The sequence below is a fragment of the Meles meles genome, chromosome 7 (assembly GCF_922984935.1).
Source record: "Meles meles chromosome 7, mMelMel3.1 paternal haplotype, whole genome shotgun sequence".
Classification (NCBI taxonomy): Eukaryota; Metazoa; Chordata; class Mammalia; order Carnivora; family Mustelidae; genus Meles; species Meles meles.
In genome coordinates, this window is record NC_060072.1 from 34,365,865 (window position 1) to 34,393,143 (window position 27,279).

General features: G+C 34.5%; 1 protein-coding gene across 1 annotated transcript in view; it reads right to left on the reverse strand.

Annotated features, from left to right (window-relative positions):
• Positions 1-20,274, reverse strand: part of LRRIQ1 (leucine rich repeats and IQ motif containing 1) — a 214,442-nt gene extending 194,168 nt beyond the window's left edge. Inside the window, exons 1-7 of the mRNA XM_046012860.1 lie at positions 20,128-20,274; positions 18,303-18,414; positions 13,169-13,260; positions 11,403-11,520; positions 10,382-10,605; positions 5,678-5,752; positions 463-2,088 (exon numbers count right to left, since the gene is read on the reverse strand). Coding sequence (XP_045868816.1) covers positions 463-2,088; positions 5,678-5,752; positions 10,382-10,605; positions 11,403-11,520; positions 13,169-13,260; positions 18,303-18,414; positions 20,128-20,274 — 2,394 coding nt within the window. The remainder of the gene's footprint in view (positions 1-462; positions 2,089-5,677; positions 5,753-10,381; positions 10,606-11,402; positions 11,521-13,168; positions 13,261-18,302; positions 18,415-20,127) is intronic.
• Positions 20,275-27,279: the final 7,005 nt, after the last annotated feature.

Here is a 27,279-nt window from a genome sequence, read left to right on the forward strand (position 1 = left end):
TCTAGAGTCTTCCATTATAAGCCCTTCTTTCACAGCCCTTGTCAGATACAGAGAAATCCACTTCATTCCAAAAGGAGCCAGTAGGTGGTGTTGTGCCCAAGACTATAGCAAACTAACTGACTGTCAATTTAGGAATTTCCTTCTCTAATTCAACACTAAATTCCCAGATACTTCCACTCTTAGAAGCTTAATAATGGCTACAGGACCCTTGAACATAGCTTCAAGATATAAATCAAAACTTTTTGTAGTGCTACACTGAGGGAGAAGATGCCTTGAAGAATTTTAATCAAGAAGATCTTTTAAATACATCCTCTCTCAAATGGGTTAATATTTCATTACCAATTTCACCAATTAAGAGACAAAATTCTTGGATACAATGCCTTCTACTGATATTTTTAAAGTTATTTTTCAGAGCATCAATTGTAGTTAAATATGAAAAAGTATTATAAAGTTATAAAATACCTGCTGTAAAGTCTTCCAAGGGCCACATCGAAGAATTTCTAGAGTATTCAAAGGGGGCATCATGTTGGCTGGGCATTTTACAGGTCTCTTCCTCTGAACAAATTTTTTTTGTTGGTTTTGTTTGAAAATTTCAAACCAAGGTTTATGTGATTTTATCCAAGCTAGCCTCTTTTCTTCAATAGAAGATAGAAGAAGTATTGGCTTTGATAAAGAACAGGTCACAATACTTTCACATTCAGCTCTATTTTCATGACATTCTTCTGGGATTTTTTTAAGTTGAGACTTAAGAGAGTTTATTTCTTTAAAAACTAAGGAGCTTTTTGCATTATAGCTACCCAAGTCTTCACAAAGACCATTTCTACCGAAAATATAATCTTGCTCATTTATTTTGCCTTCTATATTTACCATGGAATCACTGCTGTTAAAAATCACATCACTATTCAGAGTATTGCCTTTTGGGACCTCCTCAGTTTCCTTGGATTTTAAATCAATTTCTTTTTTTTGTATTGTTATATTTTCCCCTATAACTTCAGAATTTTCTAATTTTAGTGCTTGCTGCTTCATTGAAACTACTGAAATATTATTCTCTTCATATAATGATCCATTTTGTTCTGTTATCTCTTCTTTTTCTACTTTTTGTATCTTATTCTCTTGATTATCTTGGATTATTTTCCATGCTTCATTGTTTTTCACCTTGTTAATTTCTTCATTATGTCCTAATATTATTTGGGTGTCTTGTCTCATATTCTCATTTATGGCAGTTTTCATATGTTCCCCTTTTTGTATTTGAAGCTTTAATTCTTGCATCTGAAACTGCTCTTTCACGTTTTCTTTTACATCTGGCTTTTCCAATTCAGTTTTTTTGTCTGTATTTTCACATTTTCTTTCTTCCTTTACAATTTTTTCAGAACATTGTTGTTTTTCCAGGTTTTCATTTTTTACTTTAAATTCTGCCAATATTGCCTGGTTTATAATAGGATCTTTTGATTGCACTTGTATTGATTCTTTTAATATAAGCTGTCTATCTACATTCTCTGTCCTATTTGATTTTTCAAGTAGCCAGAGGGAAACATCTTCCCATTTCTTTGACTTTTCATCTCCTTCCTTTTTGGCTATGTCATCCTTATTCTTCGATGTATCTTCAACAGTTAAATTCTTGATATTATATTCATCTTTCTTTAATGCTCTACTTATTATTAGCTGTTTGTGTGCATCCTCTCTTAATCTTAATCTTTCCTTGTTTAGTAGTTGCTCTTTTTCTCTTCTTACGATGGTCTTTTTTTCTTCATATTCTTTTTCTCTCCTCCTCCTTTCCTCCTGCTTCTGCTTTTTTCTCTCTTCTTCTACCTTTTGTTCTTCCTCCAATCTTTTAAGTTTTTCTTCTTCCATCTGACGTATTTTTGCTTCCTTTTCTTTCCACTCTTGTGCTTTCCTTTTCTTACTTTCTAACTGTTCTTTTATGATGGGGTTATATTTTTGGTAGGCCACAAAGGCTTTATATTTAGCCTGGATTTTTGCAGCTGCATTATGCTGCCGTTTTAACAAACGCATTTTTTCTTTTTCTTGTAGATCTTTAAATCTTGTTCTTTCTTCTTCCATTTGTAAATGCAAGCTTTTAATAAACTCCTAAAGTAAAGTAAGATAAATAGTAGTCAGCATAAACTAAAGATATTAAAATATCATCTAAAATACAGACTGAAAACAAATAGTAAAATTGAAATCACAAGGAAGTTGCTATAAAATTCCCTTAAAAGAACTAAAGCCATTTAAAGGGAATTAATCTTCTAAAATACTTGGGAGTTTTAAACATGTTAGTAAGTTAATATTCTAATATTATATCTATACTAAGCCACCCAAATATAAATTGAGGAATTCCTTGAAGATAGAGAGCATATGAAATCAAAATGATAGAGATAAAGCGAGAGAAACCACAAGCCAAAATTTGTGTAGGATAAGAGGACTTCAAATTTTCTGAGATGGTAGGTCTGATAAAGGAGACTCCCAGAGCTAGCTAGCACAGACTGCAGAAGCAGGGGATTATTGGGTGAGATTTATGATACCAGGAAGGCAAGGTAGAACATACATATAAGCAATATGAAGAAACTAGCCTTGTCACATATTTTATCCTTTCTCAACTATGGAGAGAGCTGATAAGCACATATTGCATTAAATGAGATCGTTTGGAGTTAGGTGAGAAAAATGTCATTGTCACTATAGAGTCCTAAAACAAAAGTAAGCAAATCAATATTAAGCAAATATTGGAGGAAAACTAACATAAAGAGTGTGAGGCAATCAAAATAGTTCAATAAACAGAAGGAAGTACTAGTTTCTGTGAAAAGAGAGCTATTAAACTAAATTAAAAATTTACAAAAAAATTTTTAGGAAAAATATGTTTAAATAAAAATAACTTCACATAAAAATGAAAATGCAAGTGCTCAAATTAAAAAAAATATGACTCACTCAAACAAAAATTCAAAATAGAATGGCTTAAATAGTTGTTGGCTAAATAAAAACTACCAAATTACACACTCTCCTGGAACAACATACAAAATAACAAAGATGTGAAATCTATGACACAGACTCAGGTATAAAGGCGATGAACACAGAAACTCCAATATGACTAGTAGGAGTTACAACTAAAGACCTGAGAAAAAGGGAAAAAAAAATTACAAAAATATTTTCAGGGACACTTGGGTGGCTCAGTAGGGTTCAGTGTCTGACTTTTGATTTAGGCTCAGGTCATGACCTCAGGATCCTGGGATTGAGCCCTACATTGACCTCTGCACTCAGCGGGGAGTCTGTTTCAGGATTCTTTCTCCCTCTGCCCTCCTCCCACCGTGACACTCTCTCACTCTCTAAAATAAATAAATACGTCTTAAAAAAAAGAAAGAAAAATGTTTTCTGAACCAAAAAAGGTCGTAAGATAAAGAGTAGAGTTAACTTTTCATGCATACACATAGACAAACACACTGATACACTCACATGGAAGCTAGCAATATTTCAGAACCCTAAGGAATTAAGCTCCATGAAGGCAGCATTTTCCATTCTGTCCACTGCTATACCTTGAACACTCAGAAGTGCCTGGCACAAAATAAGATATCAGTAAATATGTACAGATAAATGTAAAATGTGAAAAATCTAAAGGCTTCAGAAGAATGTAAGGAATGAGTATCAAATTTACAATAACAGGCAAAAATATACAAATATGCAATGGAGTTATATCTTTAAATCGTTAAAACCAAATGGTAATAAATCTGGATTCTATGTGCCAGGAAAGGAATCGTTTGGTTGTTAAAGCAAAATAAAATAATATTTTCAAGTGTGCAAAGTCTGAGAAAAGTTGTTATCCAAAAATGTTTTCAACAAGTATTTAGGCATACAGGAAATGAAAACTGAGACCAGAAATCAGGGGATGACTCAGGATTCAAAGAACACTAGTGATCAAAGAAACCATTAACACTTAACACTTAAATTGTTTTGTTCTATTATCTTCTTTCCATCATTTCACTTAAGAAGTCAGCAATTGGGGCACCTGTGGCTCAGTGGGTTAAGCCTCTGCCTTCAACTCAGGTCATGATCTCAGGATCGAGCCCCTCCAGGGAGCCTGCTTCCCCGCCCCCTCTCTGCTTCCCTCTCTGCCTACTTGAGATCTCTGTCTGTCAAATAAATAAATAAAATCTTAAAAAAAAAAAAGTCAGCTACTGGTTTACTGTTGGTCCTTTTAGGTAATGTGCTTTTTTGCTCCAGCAGCTTTTATAACTTCTCCCCCCTTGTCTTGAATTTCAATCATTATACTATTCAATTCCCAGGTGTGATTTTCTCTGTATTGATTCTATTTGGAGATCATTAATCAATTTTGAGTGTTCAGACTGAATTTCTTTTAAACTATCTCAATATTTCTTTACCCATTGTTTTTACTTCATTCTCTTTCTCCTATCCTTCCAAGATTACTATTATACACATTTTATCTTTTCACTATATATCACATCATTTCTTGTACTGTCTTCTGCTTTCCAATTTTTTTGTCCTCTTTATGCTTTAACTTGGATATTTTCTATTGACCTTGCTTGTTTCACTAATGCTTTCATCAAACAGATGCACCGAATCTTTAATTTTATATGCTAAACTTTTCAACTCTATAATGTACATTGATACTTCATTGTAGATTCTAGTTCTCTTTTCCTATCACCTCTCTGTTTAGCATTTTGCTATTGTATGACAGTTATAGGTATTTTAATGACTCTCCTAACTCCAACATTTGGGTTTACCTATAGGTAAGCTACTATTGTCTTTTTTTGTCCCTTATCATTCATCTGAACTGTCTGTTCACATGCCTAACCAACATTTTAATTTAAATATGCACAGTAGAGAAAATCATATTATAATATATAACATTATTAAATCAATTCACTGTACCCTTTAAATTTACACAGTGTTAAATATCAAGTATTTTTTTTTTAAAAAGATGGGTAGTAAACCTTTTTTTTTTTTAGAAAAAGATGGACAGTAGGAGTGTGTTTATATAAAGAAAAGAATTGAAAGACTAAGAAAGATAATATGTTTAGCCATATAACAGGATTATAAGAAATTTTATCTATTTCCTGCTTATACTTAAAATTTTATATAAAATCTTTGAGGTAGGGGAACCTGGGTGGTTCAGTGGGTTAAAGCCTCTGCCTTCAGCTCAGGTCATGATCCCAGGATCTTGGGATAGCCCCGCATCAGGCTCTCTGCTCAGTGGGGAGCCTGTTTCCCCCTCTCTCTGTCTTTGCCTGCCTCTCTGCCTACTTGTGAACTCTGTCTGTCGAATAAATAAATAAAATCTTTTAAAAAAATCTTTGAGGAAAATAAACTTATAACTTAATAAATGTGTCATCAGAATGATCTTAAATTCAAAGGCATTATTTAACATATTCAGTTGTGTTCAAGAAATTACCTTTCATAACCATCCTCAGTCATAATGAAATATTTATAATAGTACAAACCTTAAAAATTTATAGAATTACAATTTTATATAGACATGTTCTTTCACTAAACCAATTTATTTTAATATTTAGGACATTATATTTCAAGGAGAATTTCTGATGATTAATATTTAAAGCTTTAGTAAATTAAATCCTATACCAGACAGGCAATACTATGTCCATTTCAAGTATAATAATCTATTTCAAATGAAGAATGATTACCGTAATGATTAAAAACAAGAAATAGTTACCTCGTGCTTTTTAAATTTCTCTTTCCACATTTTCTCTTCTTTATGGAGTTCATCATTCATCTTGTCCTGTTCTTGCTGAACATATGGTAATACTGAATTATTATGTTCAAATATCAAAAAATATTATGTTCATTATATTTGATTCTGACAACCAATATTTATATATAATAGTTAAAGATAACAACTCACCCAATGATACTCTGTTATTAGTACTGGGACAACAACCTTAATCTCAACCTAAAGTATCAGATAAATGATATCTAGGGTTCCCATTTTGGGCACATAAAGATGTTTGTAACCTGGGTAAGTTGGTTTATTTATCTGAGTATGTCTATTCACATAATAAAATGCTTTGGCAGATATGCTCTTGGGTAATGCAAAACCCACAAATAATAACATTTGCAAGGTGAGTTTTTTGGGGTTTTTTTTTTTAAGATTTTATTTATTCATTTGACAGAGAGAGATCACAAGTAGGCAGAGAGGCAGGCAGAGAGAGAGGGGGAAGCAGGCTCCCCGCTGAGGAGAGAGCCCGATGTGGGACTCAATCCCAGGACCCTGAGACCATGACCTGAGCCGAAGGCAGAGGCTTAACCCACTGAGCCACCCAGGCGCCCAAGATGAGTTTTATATTACAATTTTTTTCTCCACACCATCCCATTTAATTCACATAATCCATCAGTTCGGTAGAAAACAATTTTCTTGATTAGCATCTGTTTTGTTAAGGCTCTGCAGAATAAACAAGATCAGTAAAATAGAATCCCTTTCCTCTAAAATTTTACCTTTAATATGGGAACACTATTGTAAGTTCACATATTACCTCAAATTTAGCAGAATAAATTTATCAAGAGAAGACTATAAAGTCTTCTTTGCCTAGAAATAGGCATTATAATTAGAAGATTTTGAAAAGTTTCATATAGAAGACTGTATACAAAGGCATTTATTAAATGTTTTCCAATTAGGAAAATGTAGCTCTGTTTTTAGGAAAATTAAAAGATTACATTAAAGACAAAAAGCAAGGAGTCACTAAGGAGATCAAAGAGGTAGGTATTAGAGAAGTCCATGTAAGCTGCAAGGAGGGCCTTCTGTATAGGGTGATGGGAGTGAGAAAAATACAAAAACAATGTAAACATGAAATTGCTACAAGCTGCCAAGTGTCTGGAAATAAAGGAACTGAGAATCTTTCTTTGGATATAATCTTTACAATGAGAATTAGGCAGAGAAATAATTTTAAAAAGCCCTCCTGGCAGCACTGTGGTGAATGGGTTTGTGGAATACAAGACCAAAAGTAGAGAGATACTTGGCAAATTTAGTGAATATGCCAAGTTAGACATTAGGACACCCTGGACTACAGAGTAACAGCAGATAGGTGGGTGGATGAGAAGATGGGTAATATAACTATTAGAGGGAAGAGGATAATAAAGAGAAGGAAGAGCCAAAGATGGTCCTTATCTTTCTAGCTTAGACTATGATGACAGTGTAGATCATCAAAATGATGAATACCAGAGGAGAAGCACAACTCAGAGACAATGCCTTCAGTTTTAGACACATTAAACTCTGAGTGTAAAGTATCTGTAGGAGAGTTACGTAGTTCATTTTTCTTTTTTGTTATAAATATAGATTTGTTTCTGAACAGCTATATAACAGATTTGTGTCTGTCAGCTATGAATGACATTATCAAGAGAGAAGGGATATAAAAAAAAAAAAGGACAAAGAAAGAAATCCTTGGTAGTACCACATTCAAGAAGAGAGATAGAGACAGAGAAAGCTAACATGGACATAAAGGTGGAATTGTCAAACATGTAAGAAGAGATTCAAGAAGGTGTGATCCCACAGAAGTCAAGGAAGAGAGAAATGGTCAACAATCAGGGGTGCCTGGGTGGCTCAGTGGGTTAAAGCCTCTGCCTTCAGCTCAGGCCCTGGTCCCAAGGTCCTGGGGTCAAGGCCCACATCCAGCTCTCTGCTCAGCAGGGAGCCTGCTTTCCTCCCTCTCTCTCTGCCTGCCTCTGCCTACTTGTGATCTCTGCCTGTCAAATAAATAAATAAAATCTTAAAAAAGAAAAAAAAAGAAATGGCCAACAATCAAATTTTTACTGGCATAAAATGCTACAGAGGCCAATAATAAGAACTGAAAAACAAACTGTGAATATGGAAACTTAGAAGTCATTGGTTATTTTTGTTGAGAGCCATTTCATTTGGTGGGGTGCTGGTGATATACACCTCATAGTTTTAGGATTCAATGAGAGACAAAGACATAAATATAGCAAGACTACTCTTTAAGAAGCCTTATCATGATAAGTAGCGCTAAAGAGAAGCTAAAATGAGACATATGAACAAAGGTGATCTTGTGATTTTTCTTTTGTTTTATTTCTAAGATGGGAGAAAACTGAACATGCTTATAAACAATAAGAAAGGAGGAAGTTGATGGGGTGTTTCAGCATACAAATTAAAACTATAAAACAAAAAAGCAGGGGTAAACTGAAAAATATTATAGAGCAGAGCAGGGAAACCTAACTTTTAGTAAAAGAAATCTTTCCTACTGAGTGTAGAGCAAAGATAAAAAAAAAGGTAGGATGAATACAGAGGTTGGTACAAACTAGATATAGGATTAGGAAGAGGAAGTTTGCAATTCATGCAAAAATATAATGTGATCAGTTGTCCATAATGAGGAAGGAGAAACTGGGTGGAACTCTTAAGGAAAGAAATTTACAACAGCTTCCTATTTCATTCCTCCAACAGCTAACAAAGGACACAGAAAACAACTACTGAAAGTAAGTAAATTACATATTTACAATGCATCTTTATAAAATTATGGCATGGTCTCATTGGAAAAGTTTTAAGCCCCAAGGCATAACAAAGTATATCTTTAGGAATTCATTAAAATATTTTAAACTATAATCTTATGATAAAGCACAAATTACTTTCAGAAACTAAGCTGGAATTCTTTGAAGGTGGGGCCCAGATGTCAGATCTCTTTTGTGTCGTTGAAGTGCATAGCTGAATGCTTTGCCATTGAGGTAGTCAATAAATTTTTTGTTTTAAAACAATTAAATATGACAATTTGGGTAAACAGAATTTAAAAGTCAGATGTTTTCTAAATCTGAAAACAACACTAACAATCAACAGCAATGATGCATTTCAACATAAGACTACAAACACTACTCCTATAATCTAAATTATACTAAAGTCTATCCTAGAATATTCTGACTTTTGGAAATGACCAAAAAAAAAATGTCTGTGTAAAGGAAAGCTAAAGATCCATAGTTCACAGTATTAGAAAAAGCCACAGCCATACTGAGTATACAGTATAATTGCTTTAAATTTATTTTCTATAATCAGGAAATGCAGTATACTCAACATGGAGGGCTAGAACACACTGAACTGCCCAAGTGACCACATGTCAACATTCTCTATATGTAACTCTCAAAACTAGTAAGTGTGGTAATATGCAGGTCAATTTTAGTAATGTAAGACAGAGAAGTCAGTTCTGATTGTTATCTATACATTCTAACTATCCTGATGACCATAGAGTAGGGTCCTAAAACTCCACCAGTTTCTCAATATACCACTACCATGACCTAAACGTATGGATTTCCTGAGGTGGGGTTAGGAGGAAACAGACAACAAAACAAAAACAAAAACAACACAAAACTCCTTCACACCAAAAAATGTCTAATCTCAGGAATTAGCTCAATTATGGGAACAAGGCACAGACTATTACCTACATGGGTGAACCACTATAACCAAATATGTTTTATGTAATTGCTATACATTAGACCTCATAGCAAAGACATTTCATGATCAGGAAAATTTTGTTGCCTTCTTGCGTGATTAGAAGTATGTGAAAAAGCAACATTTATATTGTAAATATCGACTCTTCCAGGACGATCTTTGTAACTTCATTGACCCCAGGGGGCTCCCAAGATCCAAAGCAGCATCTGAGATTTCAATGAATTTTAATAAATTTTTAAATAAGTTAAATTAAATTAATGTATATAATAAAATAAATTTTTTAGAAATTTTGAATGCATAAATTTAAGGAAAATTAATCAAAAAGTCCATAGTAAATACTGTTACCACAGTCAATGGCTTCAATTATCAAGAGTACCTAAATCCCATAGAACAGAGCTCAATCCACATCATAATCTAAAAGGATCAGTACTATTCAGAAGTAGTTACTGATTCAAAAAATGTATAAAGAGCCCAGATATCCATCGACTGATGAATGGATAAAGAAGATGAGATATATATATATACACATATATAAAGGAATATTACTCAACCTTGGAAAAGAATGAAATCTTGCCATGGCAACAACATGGATGGAACTATAGTGTATTATACTAAGCAAATTAAGTCAATCAGAGAAAGACAAATACCATATGATTTTACTCATGTGTGGAATTTAAGAAACAAAACAGATGAATATAGGGGAAGGGAAGGAAAAATAAAATAAGATGAAAATAGAGAGAGAGGAAAACCATAAAAGACTCTTAACTATAGGAAACAAACTGCTAGAGGGTAGGTGGGGGGCAGAAGAGGTCATTGGGTGATGGGCATTAGCACTGGGTGTTATACAATGATGAATCACTAAATTCTACCTCTGAAACTAATAATACAGTGTATGTTAATTGGATTTAAATTTTAAAAAGTTAAAAAGAAAGAATGTTTGAAAAACAAAAACAAAACTTAAAAAAAATACTTTACCTTCTGAATATTCTCTAATTTCTTTTTTTCAACTTCAAAGTGTTTCATCCAGCAATGTCTCTTTTCTTCTTCTTCTTGAAATTGCTTTTCTTCTCTATCCCTTTGAGCTTTGAGAGTTTCTTTCTCCTGGTCTTCCAGTTCTTTCTGTTTCTCTTGCCAAGCCTCAAAAGACTGCCTACATCTTTCTTCCACTTCACAGTATCCAAAATTTATATCAGCATCATCTGTATTCATGAAGAGAAACATTATTATTCTTAAAAGCAAGCCCCTCAAAACTGACCTAACATAGAGTATGAAAGTAGTTTTGAAATGAAGAAATAAGGTCAATGTATTACCAAAGTAAAAGTGATAATATCCCAAAAGAGGTATTTTAGAATATACATTAAAAATACTATTGCTGTCATATACAAGGAATTTCCATTTCAGTTAATAAAGAAATCACATAACTTGCCTTAACTATACCACAAAATTTAATATAAAAACATAATATGTGTGTGTGTGTGTGTGTGTGTGTGTGTGTGTACACCAGTTAAAGGAATATGGTTAAAGGATACTTAAAAATCCAAGGCTGGGGGCACCTGGGTTGCTCGGTCCATTATGCTTCCGACTCTTTGATTTTGGGCTCATGTCATAATCTCAGGGTCCTAGGATCAAGCCCCACATCAGGCTCCCCACTCAGCAGGGAGTCTGCTTCTCTCTTTCTCCCCCTGCCTCTCCCCTGCTCACTCTCTCTCTCTCTTTCTCTAAAATAAATAAATAAATCTAAAAAAAATCAAGGCTGGATATATCTATTTCAGTCAGATATATAGATGGAAAATTTAAATATATTTAAATCAAGTTAATTTAGAAGGTATAAAAAACTATGAAAATATGAAATTAAGTACAGTAAAGGCATAATAATTTTCAAAAATCATGACTGTATTTTTCTAAATGTCAAAAGAAAACTGTCTAATTTTTTTTCAGAGAACTATGGTCAATCACATATAAATGATCAAAAATATCATTGAGCAATTTAGCATACCTGGCAAAACATGTTTATCCACAGGCAAATCATGAGGATCAGGCTCTGGAATAGAATCAGGATCACCACAATGGGTTTTATTCCTCAGAAATTCTTCTTTTTCTATTTCAGACAACATCTAAAAGGTTAAAGAATACCAATAATTAAAGAAAAAGTAAAGCAATCATTTTTAACAATACATCAATCTATATATACACATATCTAGAACTTTATTTACTTTCAATCTCTCTCAAATACAATCCTATAGCACACTAAAAATTGTATTCCCATGCAAGCAGACTGTATTTTATCCTCCTTGTTTTTCAGAACTCTAATCATTCTCCTGTATTTATCCACAATATTCAAATAAACTGCTTGAAAATCTGTGGAATGAATAAGTCATGGGAATAAAAGGTACAGCTTTAGGAACATAGTCGATGATACTGTAATAGCTTTGTATGGTGACAGATGGCAGATACACTTGTGGTGAGCAGAGAATGATACATAGAGATGTTTTATTATCATGCTGTGTACTTGAAGCTAATGTAACACTGTGTGTCAACTACACTCGAAAGCAAAAAAATTCTTGAAAATTATTTCCCAGTGTTTCTGCTAATGCTTGCTTTCCTCTTAATAAATTTCTATATTTCTTAACTACAGTGATTGCTCACATCTACAAAAAGCTAATACTTTCAGCATGTTTAAAAAATGGAACTATTCTCCACTTTAACCTGAATTATGCAAAAGTCATAATGTTTATGAATACTTTACCATAATTAGCCTTCTACCATATTCTAGTTGGAAAGATATAGGATATCTATTTCAATGAAGTAGCAGTATGATAATTCAAAATTATTATTTCAAGTTTGTTACCAAAAAAGAGAGTAAGAGACATATATATATATATGAGCAATTTTCAAATTATATTAAACATCTTAGGGAGCAGAGTAGAGTTAGGTAAAATCAGAGATAATTAGGTAAAATAAGCATTCAAAATGCTAAAACTGTAGAAGAAATTTTTCAAATGTATTTCTGGAGTTTTTAATCAAAATTGCCAGGCTCTCCCTTACTCTTATGTCTTGAGGAATTTTTTATGTTTTATCTTTTTTTAAAACTAACATAAAATGTCCCACATTTAAAATTTCCATTGGATATATAAAGTCTCTACTGGAACATAGTACATTCCTAAGCAGGATAATAAACCTTGTATTCATTGTTTTCCTTGGAATTTTTAGGGAAAAAATATCACATAGTATGGTTTTACTGTTTTATCTACATGCATTTTAAATTCCCAATTACTGATGATTCAAATTACTATTTCTAATATTTTTAATTTGAAATTTGAATTTTTATATATTACAAGCATGAAGAAAACATAAAGCCAAAAACAATTAATTTTTTTATTTGTTTATTTTCAGCGTAACAGTGTTCATTGTTAAAAACAATTAAATTTTTAAGTTCTACTTGGCAGATTACATCTTTACTTTTTTAGAAGATTTATTTATTTGAGAGAGAGAATGCACACACTGTAGGGACAGGCAGAAGGAGAGGGAGAAAGAATCTTAAATAGACTCTGTGCTGACAAGGGCCTTGATACCACAAGCCTGAAATCATGACCTAGGCCAAAACCAAGAGTCACCAAGAGTTGGAGGCTTAAAGGACTGTGCCACCCAGGTGTCCCTACCACTGAACTTTAAACCAGTGAACTATCGTCCTTCATAAGAGGGAAAGGTAAAAAATATCTAACTGTAATATTGAGTACTTTCAGTCAAATGTTGATCAGATACCTTTATTAACTGTTCCGGATGTTCTTTATGTTCAGTTGATAATTCTATCCTTAAATGCATGTGATTATTAGGAACCACTCCATAACTACAGCCTAGAGAAAGAAAAAATATTATAACTTTAAATATTAGAGCAGGACAAAGCATGTTTAAATCTCAAATCCCTTTCATTATCTTTTAATCTCAAATTCCATCATAGTATATTCTTGATCAGTGACTCAAAACAATAGGAAAATGAAAATAAAGAACAGAGGAAATCTGTAATCTTTGTTCTAAAAATAAAGGTAATAAATTTATAAAACACTCTCTTTCTAGGGGTGCCTGAGTGGCTCAGTGGGTTAAAGCCTCTGCCTTCAGCTCAGGTCATGATCCCAGAGTTCTGGGATCGAGCCCCCCATGGGGCTCTCTGCTCGGCGGGGAGCCTGCTTCTCTTCCTTTCTCTCTCTGCGTGCCTCTCTGCCTACTTATGATCTCTGTCATCAAATAAATAAATAAAATCTTAAAAAAAAAAAACAACACTCTCCTTCTAGACTGAAGTCTGTTTTCTACGTACACAGTGTAATGCTGAGTTTGATACTGCAGTGACACCTTGATTAGAAATAAATCAATGCTCAATTCTACCGCCACAAACTAGCAATATAACCTTGCAGAAGATACTAAACACACTTTAAAAAAAGTATTAGTTTAAAAAATTATAGGGGCGCCTGGGTGGCTCAGTGGGTGAAAACCTCTGCTTTCGGCTGGGGTTGTGGTCCCGGGGTCCTGGGAACGAGCCCCACATCGGGCTCTCTGCTCCACAGGGAGCCTACTTTCTCCTCTCTGTCTCCGCCTGCCTCTCTGCCTACTTGTGATCTCTGTCTGTCAAAAAATCTAAAAAATAAATAAATAAATAAAAATAAAAGATTATAATTACTAATGTGAATGAAGTGAGCTTTCATTTCTAATTTTATGAGTCCTTTTTATTTTTATTTTATTGTCCTTTTATCATCTGTGCAGATGCAGTTAATTTTTTGTCCTTTTTCAGCTAATATGTTCTATTATGGTAGTCTTCATTAACAGTCAACTATTGTTCACAGATGACTGTTTTGCTGGTTAACTAACTACTCACACCTATTTTGCCAGACATTACAAATTTTCTTCTTCAACACTTATTCACAGTCTCAGCAGCCTGCTTTCCCATATGAGGGGCTGACAAAGCAAAAATAACATTCTCCAGATTCCTTTGAAGCTAGGTTTCTGAGGGTGATTAAGGTTCTGTCAATTGATATATTTGCATGTCTTTATTTCCATAAAAATTTCATGTATGAAGAGAGACAAGGAGCGATATTTTCATTTTTCTGGATGAGACTATAATAGAGGGAGCTCTGGGTTGGAGATAGGAGTGTGTAGTAGAAGATCAATGTCTCCAAATATCTTAATTCTATCATACAGCAGCTCTTTCTGCAACCCAGTTTAACGATGTGTGTGTGTGTGTGTGTGTGTGTGTGTGTGTGTGTGTATGTATCTTTTACACTTTGGATGTTCACACTAGAGTGCATTTCTTCAATTCTATTAATAATTCTGTTATTCATTAGAATAGCTAGTCTCCAAAGATGTCTCTTTCACACTTCCTGGTGTGCATATACTGTTTTGTTCCCTCCCACACAGAATTACACAGGCTGACCCTGTGTAACCTACAGGATGTGATAGAAATGATGTTGTGTGACATATGAAACTAGGTTATAAGAGATCTTACAAGGTTCCACATTAGTCTATTGGAATTTTGTTTGTGGAACTCCTCAGAATCCTGGTGCCTTGCAAGTCATAGAGAGATACCACAGGTAGGTGCCCCCAGCTGCCATCCAGGTGCCGCAGTTGAACTCCCACCCAGCAATTAGCATCAGTCAACAAGCATTTCAGTGAACCACCCTTGGAATTCTAATCCACTAAAAACTTCAGATGATGGTGTCCCTATTCAACATCCAACTGTGAAAGCACACAGAAATCCAAGCAAGAATTGCCTAGCTAAGCTCAGTCAACCCACAGAACCATAAGAGATAATAACATATTGTTATTTTAAACCACTCTGTTTTGCAGCAATAAATAACCAAAATGTCTAACTTCTACCCATAAAAACAAAGACACAAACATCCCCAAAACCCTTCTGCCTAAAGCAGCTCAAGTAGCTTGTGTCTACAACTGAGAGCCCCAACTATTATATCTACATTCATAAGTGAAATTAGCCTCTGGTTTCGTGTGTGTGTGTGTGTGTGTGTGTGTGTGTTATGCTTTGTATTTGAAGTCTGCAGGTTTCTATAAATGAAATATTATGTAACCTGCAGATTTGTTTATCCTTGATGGATTGTAAGGATTCAACTGTAAAATCATACTCATTTTTTTCTTTTTTTAATCATACTAATTTCTAATGACATTTAAGAAGGAAACTTTTGCCACCTTCTTGCCAGATTATTGATTTAATCGTGTTTTCCACTTTTTTCAAGCAATTTTGATAATCTGAATTTTCTTGGAAAAACATCCTATTCATTGAGACTACCATACTTATTTGATCAGAACTATACATGAGCTCTCATAATTTTCTAAACCACTGTTAAGTTATATAACCTTTCATGTAACTAATTTTCTATGATTGTGTTTCCTTTTATTTTTTTCTTCATTAAACTATATAATTGCCAATATAGTTATATTTCCATTGTATAAATTTTAGTAAATATACATAAACAAATCATTAATATTTCCTATAACTCAACTACAGATAATCACTGACAAAATTTGAAGCATCTACATAGAGTAAGTCTTTACATATCCATTCACCCAGTCACTCAGGACAAAAATCTTAGAGTCAGTTTCCTCTCCTCCTCTCATTCCAATCTGTCAATAAATACTTTTGGTTCTTTTTACCTTAAAAATGGTTTCTAGGGACGCCTGGGTGGCTCAGTTGGTTAAGCAGCTGCCTTCGGCTCAGGTCATGATCCCAGCGTCCTGGGATCGAGTCCCATATCGGGCTCCTTGCTCGGCAGGGAGCCTGCTTCTCCCTCTGCCTCTGCCTACCTCTCTGCTTACTTGTGATCTTTCTCTCTCTGTCTCTCTCTCTGGCAAATAAATAAATAAAATCTTTAAAAAAAAAATGGTTTCTAGAGGGTTGCCTGGGTGGCACAGTCGTTAAGCAACTGCCTTCAACTCAGGTCATGATCCCAGGATCCTGGGATGGAGTCCAGCCTGCTCAGAGAGAAGCCTGTTTCTCCCTCTCCCACTTTCCTGCTTGTGTTTCCTCTCTCGCTGTCTCTACCTCTGTCAAATACATAAATGAAATCTTTTTAAAAAATGGTTTCTAGAATGTGACTATTTTTCATTTCTACTCCAATCACTCTCATTCCTAACTATACTATTTTTTTTAAGATTTTGTTTATTTATCAGAAAGAGAGTGAGAGAGAGCACAAGCAGGGGAGCGGCAGGCAGAGGAAGAAGCAGGCTCCCTGCTGAGCAAGGAGCCCAAAGTGGGACTCCATCCCAGGACCCTGGGATCATGACCTGAACCAAAGGCAGTTGCTTAACTGACTGAGCCACCAAGACATCCCTCTAACCACACTATTGCAACAGTTGTAATAGACTCTTGCTACCTCAGGTTATCTTTTCTACACAATCACCAGAATGAATGCCTCAAAAATGTGTCAGATATTGTCACTCTTTACTCAAAAACCTTCACATACACAGAGCAGAATCCAAAGCCCAGATCATGATTTATAAGAGCCCTATATGATCTGACCCCCATAAAACCAGTGCCTTGACCTTTACAGAGCCTTTTTTCTAGAACACTGACTCTCTAGATATCCATGTGGCTCACCTTCTCATTCACTGAGCTATCCATGTGGCTTTCCTTCTCAGTCATTGCTCAAATATCACGTCCTCAGAGAGGCCTTCCTTGACTTACCCTATCTGAAAGAGCAACCTCCAATCTCTAAGCCCTATCTTAAATTTTTTACTTCATTGAAGTTATCAGTATTAAAATATGACATATTAATTTGTTTCTAGTCTGTCTCCCCACACTGGAGCATTAGAATAGGAAAGCAGGACCTTTGCCTGTTTTGGTCTCTGAAATACTCTCAATGGCTGAAACAGATCTTTTCACACAGTAATATTTGCTGAATGACTATTGATTAATATCTCCATTGTAATGTATACTAATATTTGCATAAATAAAACTGAATTTTATAATAATTTTATATATTATATCATGAACATTTTTATTCCATTAAATATCATCTAAGCCATCTTTTTCAGTGTGTGTTGCTGGATACACTGAGGCCTGTTGAACATTTAGGCTGCTGCCATTTTTCATTATAAACCAAGCCATGGTTAATTCTAGTTAAATCTTTGATCATTCTATTATTCTTAGAATTCCAAGAAGTAATTTTGCTTAGTTGAAGCAAATAAAAATTGTTAGGCTTCTGATGTAAATTATGTTTTTCTCCCTCAAAAATGTATAAACTGATACTTCTAAAATATTCCTGTGACTCATTTTCTTTTCTTAATGCAAAGTAAAGATGACCCTTGAGCAACATGGGGGTTAAGAGTGACAAGCCCCCATGCAGTCAAAATCTGCATATAACTTTTGATCCCCTAAAACACACCTACTAATAGCCTACTGTAGACCAGAATGCTTACTAATAATATAAAGTCTACTAATGCATATTTTATATATTATACATATTATATACTGTATTCGTACAATGAAGTTAGCAAGTGAAAATGTTATTAAGAAAACCATAAGAAAGAGAAAATCCATTTATAATACTGTACTGTAAAAAATCTGCACATAAATGACATACGCAGTTCAAACCTGTGTTGTTCAAGAATCAACTGTAATAGTGTCTGGTTTTAATTAGGACCGGTAAAACAAACTGTTGGTGGCTAGTATTTATTGGACATATAAAGGAAGTAGTCAGGAAAAAAAATTAATGGACTAAATTAAACAATCCAACATATTATAGATATTATAATAGAAATGCACATATATGTATTTAACAACAGCTAAGAACTTCAAGCAGCATATTTTTCTAAATTATAAATTAATCATGACTACAGAAAACTTATCTGTCAAGCAGATAAAAACTATACTTTAAAAAAAAAAACTACTTACTTAAAACATCAGTATCTTCCAAGTCCTGAAGAATGAGCTCTTCCGCAGTTTTGCTCTTATTCTTTATGATGTTAATACAGTGAAGAACTGACTCAGGTAATTCATCCAAATCCTAAATTTTTTTAAAAATGAAAGCAACTGTTAAATCATTTATTAAAACTATGTATCAAAAATTTCAGGGGCGCCTGGGTGGCTCAGTGGGTTAAGCCGCTGCCTTCGGCTCAGGTCATGATCTCAGAGTCCTGGGATTGAGTCCCACATCGGGCTCTCTGCTCAGCAGGGAGCCTGCTTCCCTCTCTCTCTCTCTGCCTGCCTCTCTGCTACTTGTGATCTCTCTCTGTCAAATAAATAAATAAAATCTTAAAAAAAAAAAATTCATAAAAGGGGCGCCTGGGTGGCTCAGTGGGTTAAAGCCTCTGCCTTTGGCTCAGGTCATGATCTTAGGGTCCTGGAATCCAGCCCCGCTTTGGGCTCTCTGCTCAGCAGGGAGCCTGCTTCCTCCTCTCTCTCCCTGCTTCTCTGCCTACTTGTGATCTCCGTCTGTCAAATAAATAAATAAAATCTTTAAAAATTTTTCATAAAAGTTTTCATACACCAAAACTTTGAGCAAGATGTGTAAATCAGTTCAAACAAGTATATTTGATTAAAATTTGCTTTTTCTTTTCAGGTGACTAGGAAGTACATCCATGATTCTGTTGTCTTTCATATCTAAATGAAGAATTTCAAAATTCTCACTTGAATTAGCTATGGATAAAAAGACATAGTAATATACAAATTATAACTTTCCAAAAGTAACATATAGGTTATTGCATCCTAATTAAAAATGAAACTATAATTATCCTTCAAAACTTAATGAATGAGGTTTCTTTGGGAAAAAGTTTAGTGGAGAAAATTTTGAAAAATCAAAGAAAGGAATTTGACCTGCTTGATACTTACTAATAAAAAAAACTAAAATAGGGGAAAAAGTAACAGAATAATGGAAAAGAATAGAGTGCCTTGGATAGATTATATGTATAATAACTAAACATATACAAAAGATAAGACAAATCAATTAAGAAGAGGTAGATTATTCATCAAGTGACATTAATAATATTAACTAAATATATGCAGGAAAATTTCTATTTAGATCTACATTATATAACATATTTGAAAATAAATTCCCATTAGTTTAAGGATTTTGATGCAAAAGAATGAAACTGTGAATAAATTTTCTTTTTTTTTTAAGATTTTATTTATTTATTTGACAGAGATCACAAGTAGGCAGAGAGGCAGGCAGAGAGAGATGGGGAAGCAGGCTCCCCACAGAGCAGAGAGCTCCATGCGGGGCTCGATTCCAGGACCCTGAGATCATGACATGAGCTGAAGGCAGAGGCTTAACCCACTGAGCCACCCAGGTGCCCCTGTGAATAAATTTTCTAATCATATAAACATTGGGGGAAATACACAAATGAAAAGATAATAAATTTGATTTCCAAAAAATAACTATTTCTATAGGTCTAAAGATTCCACATAAACTTTGCTTTTCATGTATTTCTAATAACATTAAAAAGCTCATGATTTAAGTTTAAAAAGCAGGATACAAATAAATAGTTCTATGTATAATACCAATATTGCAAAAAATGCACATATATACATGTGAAATTATAAGTGACTTGTATCTTCAATGTACTTTTAATATTTAAATATCTAACAATGCATTGTTTAAAAATGATACTAAAGTTAAAAAATGAGATAACAATGTTAAGAAAACTGAGCAAAGTAATATTTCTCCTACAAAGTTTACTCCAGTTAAAAGGATCTTAAAAGCCCAGCATTTAACACTTACTGTATCACTGTCATCACTCTGGATGTCTGATTTTGAATCACTATCAGCATCATCTTTTTCTAATGAAGAAATGCTGATTTTATCCAATTCAGCTTCTATTTCTTCCTTGAGCTTTGTATCATCATCATCACCATCATTTTCCATCATCCTTTGTAATAAACACAGAAGCATTTAAAGAAAAATGAAGAGGATAAAATGAGTAAAATCAATGGGTTTTTTAATGTGTCATACCAATCTAACATGTTCTGTGTAAATATGTTTTCATCTAGATACCTTCATCGTATCTTAAAATGGTCATTCCATATATTAAAGAACACTTTTCCCCCTCTCCATTAATTCATTAGTTCTTTAATATTTGATACAAAATGGCCAACTCTAATAGTACTCTCTTAATTTTCTAAAGGAAAAGTCACATGGAATGGACTGTCTTAGCTTCCTGAACCAAGAAATGTCACAGTAAAATTCATCCTCATGGAAATAATTGAGGGTGAAATATCTCTGAATAGCTTGAGTATTCAGAGAATAGAATACTCATTAAAAAAAAAAAAAGAATACTCATTAGAAAACAACCTAAGTCCATATATGGGGCAATATATGTTTAGTTTCTACTCATTAACTGACGGTTATTAATTTACTATAGATAGCCACATGTTTTAACAACAATAATATGTTGTAATAATATATGGCTTATGAGACCAATATTTATATTTAAACCTTTAATGCTTGTGATGGATATGGATCAAGCAGTACATTAGAGTACATCTCCCTATAATCATCACCATCATCAACCACCATTAGCTTCCATGTATTGTGTATTAGTGACAAGCCAGGCACTAAAAGACACTGTGTGAGTGATAATCATCAGAACAATGGAACAGATATAAGGCCATTATAGTCATTGTATTGATAAGAAAACCAAGTTTTGAGGAGTGTACTTAACTTCGTATAGTCATTATGCTAATCAGTAATGAGGACATGGCCCTAATTGAGAGATCCTGAATTCAAACCCAGTGCTTTTCCCACTATGAAATGGTCTCCAAACTTAGTCAAGCCCCTCATCTGCCCAGCAATCCTTCTGAATATTCCCTAGTCCAAGAGTCTTCAAACTGCAGATGATAACTCTTTAGTGGATCAAGACATTAAATCAGTGGATCTTCAGCATAAAGTTTAAATGATGGGGGGTGCCTGGGTGGCTCAGTGGGTTAAAGCCTCTGCCTTCGGCTCAGGTCATGATCCCAGGGCCCTGGGATTGAGCCCCACATTGGGCTCTCTGCTCAGCAGGGAGCCTGTCCCCCCGCCCACCGCTCTCTGCCTGCCTCTCTGCCTACTTGTGATCTCTGTCAAATAAATAAAAACAAAATATTTTTTAAAAAAGTTTAAATGATGGAATAGGATAGGAAAAATTAAGGTAGATAAGAAAACGGACTATATCAGCGGAGAGCCTGCTTCCCTTCCTCTCTCTCTGCCTGCCTCTCTTGTGATTTCTCTCTGTCAAATAAATAAAATCTTTAAAAAAAAAAAAAAAAGAAAGAAAACGGACTATAAGTGTACTATATATATTAAAGATAAAACTTTTAAAAAAACTTTTGTATTATAGGTGAGTATATATGTAGGCATGTGTGCATGAGCTTCAGTGTAAAGTGTAATTTGTTTGTTTTACTGTGGGTCTTGGTTAAGAAAAAAGTTTGAAAAATACTCTACTCCTCAACTATTATTTTATTTTCCAGACTATTCCAAATTTTCATTTTTTCCTCAAGTCCCTGATCTTTCCAGTGCTACCTTCTTGACTCACCCTCCCTTCCTTCCTTCCCTCTTTTCCTTCTTCACTCATCTCAAAATCAACGTTTTGGGAGCCCACCAGGTACATTAACAACAATGCTAGGTGCTATACTGATTAAATAAGACAGGTAGCCTATGTTCAAAGTTTATAGTCTAGTTAACAAAGAAAATGAAACGCCCTCATTTTCCTATTTCTTTTCCTGAAATCTTTTCATATTCCTCTTACTTGGAGAAGAATCCCTTCCTAATAAAGTGTAATCTTCTGCCTATTCTCTGAATCTGACATTTTTTTCATCTACTCAACTATGCTCCATCCACTAGCCTTTCTGTTTACTGCCTCGCCATACATTTTTATTCTGCTTGCCTCTCTTCCCTACATAAACACAATTCACTCCCATCCAAAAAAACAAAACAAAACAAAACCAAAAACCCTGTGCCTGTCTTTCCTCTAGTTATACATTATCACAGACCTTTCATATATAAATGATTTAATTGGACTGATCTCCATGTATTGGCTATACTCTTAGGCAATTTTCCCAGAAAAATGAAATTTGATGTTCATACTAAAATTTGTACATGAATATTCACAACAGTTTTATTTATGACAGCCTCAAACTGGAGACAACCAAAATGTCCCTCAATAGGTGAATGGTTAAACCATTCTACTACCTCCATACCAATTAATACTACTCAACAACAAAAGGGATACCAACAAATCTCCATGAATCTCTAGGGAACTGTGTTGCGCAAAAAGCCCAAACCAAAAGGTAACATACTACATGATTCCATTTATATAACATTTTTGAAGTGACAAAATGGCAGGGATAGATGGAATTGGAGGAAGATGGTTATGGTAATAAAAGGGCAACATGAAAGATTCTTGCAGCATTGGAGCTATTCACTATTTTGACTGGAGTAGTAGATAAGTGCACATATTCAGATGATAAAAACTGTATATAATGCACACAAATGATTACAAATAAAACGGAGGAAATCTGAGTAAGATTAGCAGACTTTACCAATAAAAGTGTTACCATTGGGAGATACTGGACAGTGTACAAGGGCTATTTCCACATTATTTCTTAAAACTACATTTTAATCTACAATTATCTCAATAAAAGATTTAAAAAATAAATGTGATGCCAAAACAATGAACACTGTTATGCTGTAAATAAACAAATAAAAAAAAGAAAAAAATAATAATAAATGCTGAGGAAAATTAAACAGATTGTGATGGATTAATAGAATGGAATACTATATAAGTCCTTTTAAAAATGGGTATATTTAGGGGCGCCTGGGTGGCTCAGTGGGTTAAGCCGCTGCCTTCGGCTCAGGTCATGATCTCAGGGTCCTGGGATTGAGTCCCACATCGGGCTCTCTGCTCAGCGGGGAGCCTGCTTCCCTCTCTCTCTCTCTCTGCCTGCCTCTCTGCCTTGTTGTGATTTCTCTCTGTCAAATAAATAAATAAAATCTTTTAAAAAAATGGGTATATTTACTGTGCTGTGGAAAGGTAGCAGAGAAGAAATAACTGAAAAAAGGCACATGTAGAAAAATATGCAGAGTAACTATCCACACATACACAGTTTTTTGAAACACAGAAATTTTCTGCGAGAAATTGGGGATCTTTTTAATTTTCATTTCAGACCTTTCTTTATGTTGAGTGATTTTTTAAATCATGAATTCTAAAAGCTAGTTAATTTTACCCATCAGCTTCCTCCTCCAAAGGAAAAGAAAACCATAAACATAAGCGGTATAAAATACTATCCTGTTATCAAACTTATTTAAAGTGCAATTCAAAAGATTTGCTATGTAGGAAAATTACATTTTTAAAAAATGTAGCTATAAAGCAGAATACACAGGTACACAAAACTTTATGTAGAGAGCAAAGGTAAGAGTCATTTCCATTGTGTCCCTCTCTGCTCACCAACTAGCTCTCTAGATCAGCCCAGTCCAGTTACATATCTAAGCATATATGTGATTTTAAATTTGCCAGTAGCAATTTTTTTTAAAAAGTAAAGAATAACAGGTGAAATTCGTGTTAGTAATATATTTTATTTAACTCGTTATATCCAAAATATTATTTAAACATGTAGTCAAAATAAAAATAATTTATTATTAAGATCAACGTAAAAAGCTTATATCTTTGTTTTGCCTAGTAATTCTTGGAAGTGTGATGTGTGTTTTACACCTACAATACGTTCCCATTCGGACTAGCGGTATTCAAGTCTTCAGCGGCCACCTAGTGGTTTGGTTACAGGATAGGACAGTGCAGTCCTAGATGTATCAACGTAAATGGTCTACAGTAAACTTCTTCAAATTGATCATAAATCACCTGAATTGGCTAACGCTGTCCAAAATGGGAAATCTTAAAGAACTCTTTCAACTGTAGTTTTTCAATTATAAATAAAGGGAAAGAAATCTACTTTAAAAGGTAACTATAAATCATTTTAAAAATAGGAAATAAAGGAGGGGAGTGCAGGGAGTGAGGGATGCAAGAAACTTTCATTTAGAAAGGGGAAAAAAAAAAAAAAAAAAACAATTATCGGAAGCTCCCTAGATCCTGAGGGTGGCTCTCTAAGTTTTGGGTGAGCTACAAAACCTCCAAAATCTAAAGGAGCCTAGGGCTCCGCGGACTTCAACAGCCACCCACTCAGCCCGCGGTCCCCAGACCGTTTGCCTAAAGCCCAGCCTTGATAGAGAGGGGTCTGGCTCCGTCTGCGCTCCCTTAGCTCGGTCTCGCCTCCCGCGCCACCACCCCCAAGGCTTGAGGAGCCCCGGCTCACCCACCGGCTGCTATATCCCGAGGCTTGGTTGGAAGACAGCGCCCAGAGCCTCCAAACAAAGCGTAACCACGACAACAGCCAATCCCAAGGAAGATGGACGGGTCTTTTCTTACCGGTGCCCCAGTAGGACAAACTATCTCTACTCGAAATTGGCCCGAACGCTGTGTCTTAGAAGCTGAATGAGGAACGTTTTTTCCAGGTAGATTTTAATATTTAAATACTTTGGGAAAATATTTAATAAACAAACGACATTTTGCTACAGTTACCCAAGTAAAGGTAGCCTTTAAATTGTTTCTGATCTATCTATATGTATTACTTGCAACTAGTGAATGTCCAGTTGCCCACGTATAAACGGTTCATTCCACCAAGTCTTAATCTTGAATAGTGATTTGTGGGGCCTGAAGTATGGAAGAGAAGCCAATAAACTGTTTGCTTTCCATGATAGCAACTTATTTTTAAAATGACAAATCAATTATCACTTAATGCCCATCAAAAAAAACCTCCAAAGGTGTGGTTCAGGTGAAATGTGTTTTACTGTAAAATATTGAGAGTGAAACCCACTGTTTTAACATAAAATTTGAGGCTTAAGTATATATCATGCTGTTTAATTTAACTTTAAAATTGATCTAAGTTGGGGCGCCTGAGTGGCAGCCTCTGTCTTTGGCTGATGTCATGATCCCAAGGTCCTGGGATCAAGCCCCACCTGGGGCTCCCTGCTTATCCGGGAGCCCACTTCTCCCTCTCCCTCTGCCTGCTTGTGCTGTCTCCTCAAATAATTAAATCTTTAAAAAAATTCATCTAAGTTCCTTTTACTGTGGAGCAAATACATAGTGTACAAAATGTGAGATTTATTTTAGTTAATAATAGATATTTCTGTTCAATTTTTCTAAGTTTGCAAAGTATTAAATTCCAAGAGGAAGTGGCTAAGCATAATTGTAAAAGATATCTGACACACAATATACTAAAAGCAAACATTTCCTTTAAGCCTTTGAAAGAAAATAGACTGTTTCCTAGTAACAACATCACATCAACATAAGAACTGATAATATAGAGTGAGAAATAAGTAGATCTTTGATCTTAAAAGAAACACATGTTAGTACCTCACTCAAAGACAATGATTTTCAAAAACCAACTAGTTCTGGTTTCAAATCTAATTAAAATTTAGGATATTTTCATTATTAAAGTCCATGCTCAAGTATTATTTTTTCTTTCTTTTTTTTTTTGTTGTTGTTTTGTTTGTTTATTTAGTTTTGTTGCAAATTTACAGACTATTCAAATTCTTCATTTAAAATACTCAGGCTAGGGTGCCTGGGTGGCTCAGTGGGGTTAAAGCCTCTGCCTTCGGCTCAGGTCATGATCCCAGGGGGGAGCCTGCTTCCCTTCCTCTCTCTCTGCCTGCCTCTCTGCCTACTTGTGATCTCTGTCTGTCAAATAAATAAATTTTTAAAAAATCTTAAAAAAAAAAATATTCAGGCTAGGGGCACTTGGGTGGCTCAGTCTATCAAGAGTCCCGCTCTTGGTTTTGGTTCAGGTCATGATATCAGAGTGGTGAGATGCAGCCCTCCACTGCCAAGTCTGATTGAGATTATGAAACAATTCAGTCTTTTCCTACAGAATATCAAATCCATTAGTAATCAATTAATTTCCATAACTAATTTTTTATAGAGATTTTACTCATTTATTGGAGAGAGATTGAGAGCAGGAGCAGGGAGGAGGGGCAGAGGGAGAGAGAGAAGCAAACTCCCCCGTGAGCAGGAAGCCCAATGTGGAACTTGATTCCTGGACCCTGGGATCCTGACTTGAGCCAAAAGCAGATGCTTAACAGACTGAGCCACCCAGGCGCTCTCCAGAAATAATTTTAAATTAGCTAAATTAGTAATCAGCATTTTTGAAGGTGAAGTCTAAATTGCTTTTTTTCTTAAATCTTACCTTGTCAAATAAATTGATAGCAAAAAAGAAAAATATTGAAAGTTCTGAAGATAGTTTATGGTGCATGCTACTACATCTCTTATATTGTTATTTTTTACTTTGGAGGAAAACTGACAATTCTATCAATTAGTCATAACTTAGCTATCACTAATTAATATTACTACATAAGGAACAAAATACTACAATTATCTCGTATAGTTACAGATTATAAATCAATTTAACTTGAAACTATTGTTTAACTGTGCAGCATTTAGCATAAGTTTATTTAGTTGAAAATTCCTAGATATTATAGCCTAAAATTGAGTATATCAGTTTGTCCATAACATTTTAACCTGAGTAGGTTTTTTTTTTTACTTTTTAATAAGGAGTTTTCTTTTCATTAAATTTTTTAAAAGATTTTCTTTATTTATTCATGAGAGACAGAAGGAGAGAGAGAGGGAGTCAGAGGAAGAGGGAGAAGCAGGCTCCCAGAAGAGCAGGGAGCCTAATGCAGAACTCCATCCCAGGACCCCAAGATCATGACATGACCTGAAGGCAGACACTTAACCGACTGAACCACCCAGGCACCCCTCTTTTCATTAAATTTTGATATTATTTTGAAAATTATCTGCAGGTCTGGTTAGTTTATAACCTATTGACCTAACACAATATACTTCTCTTA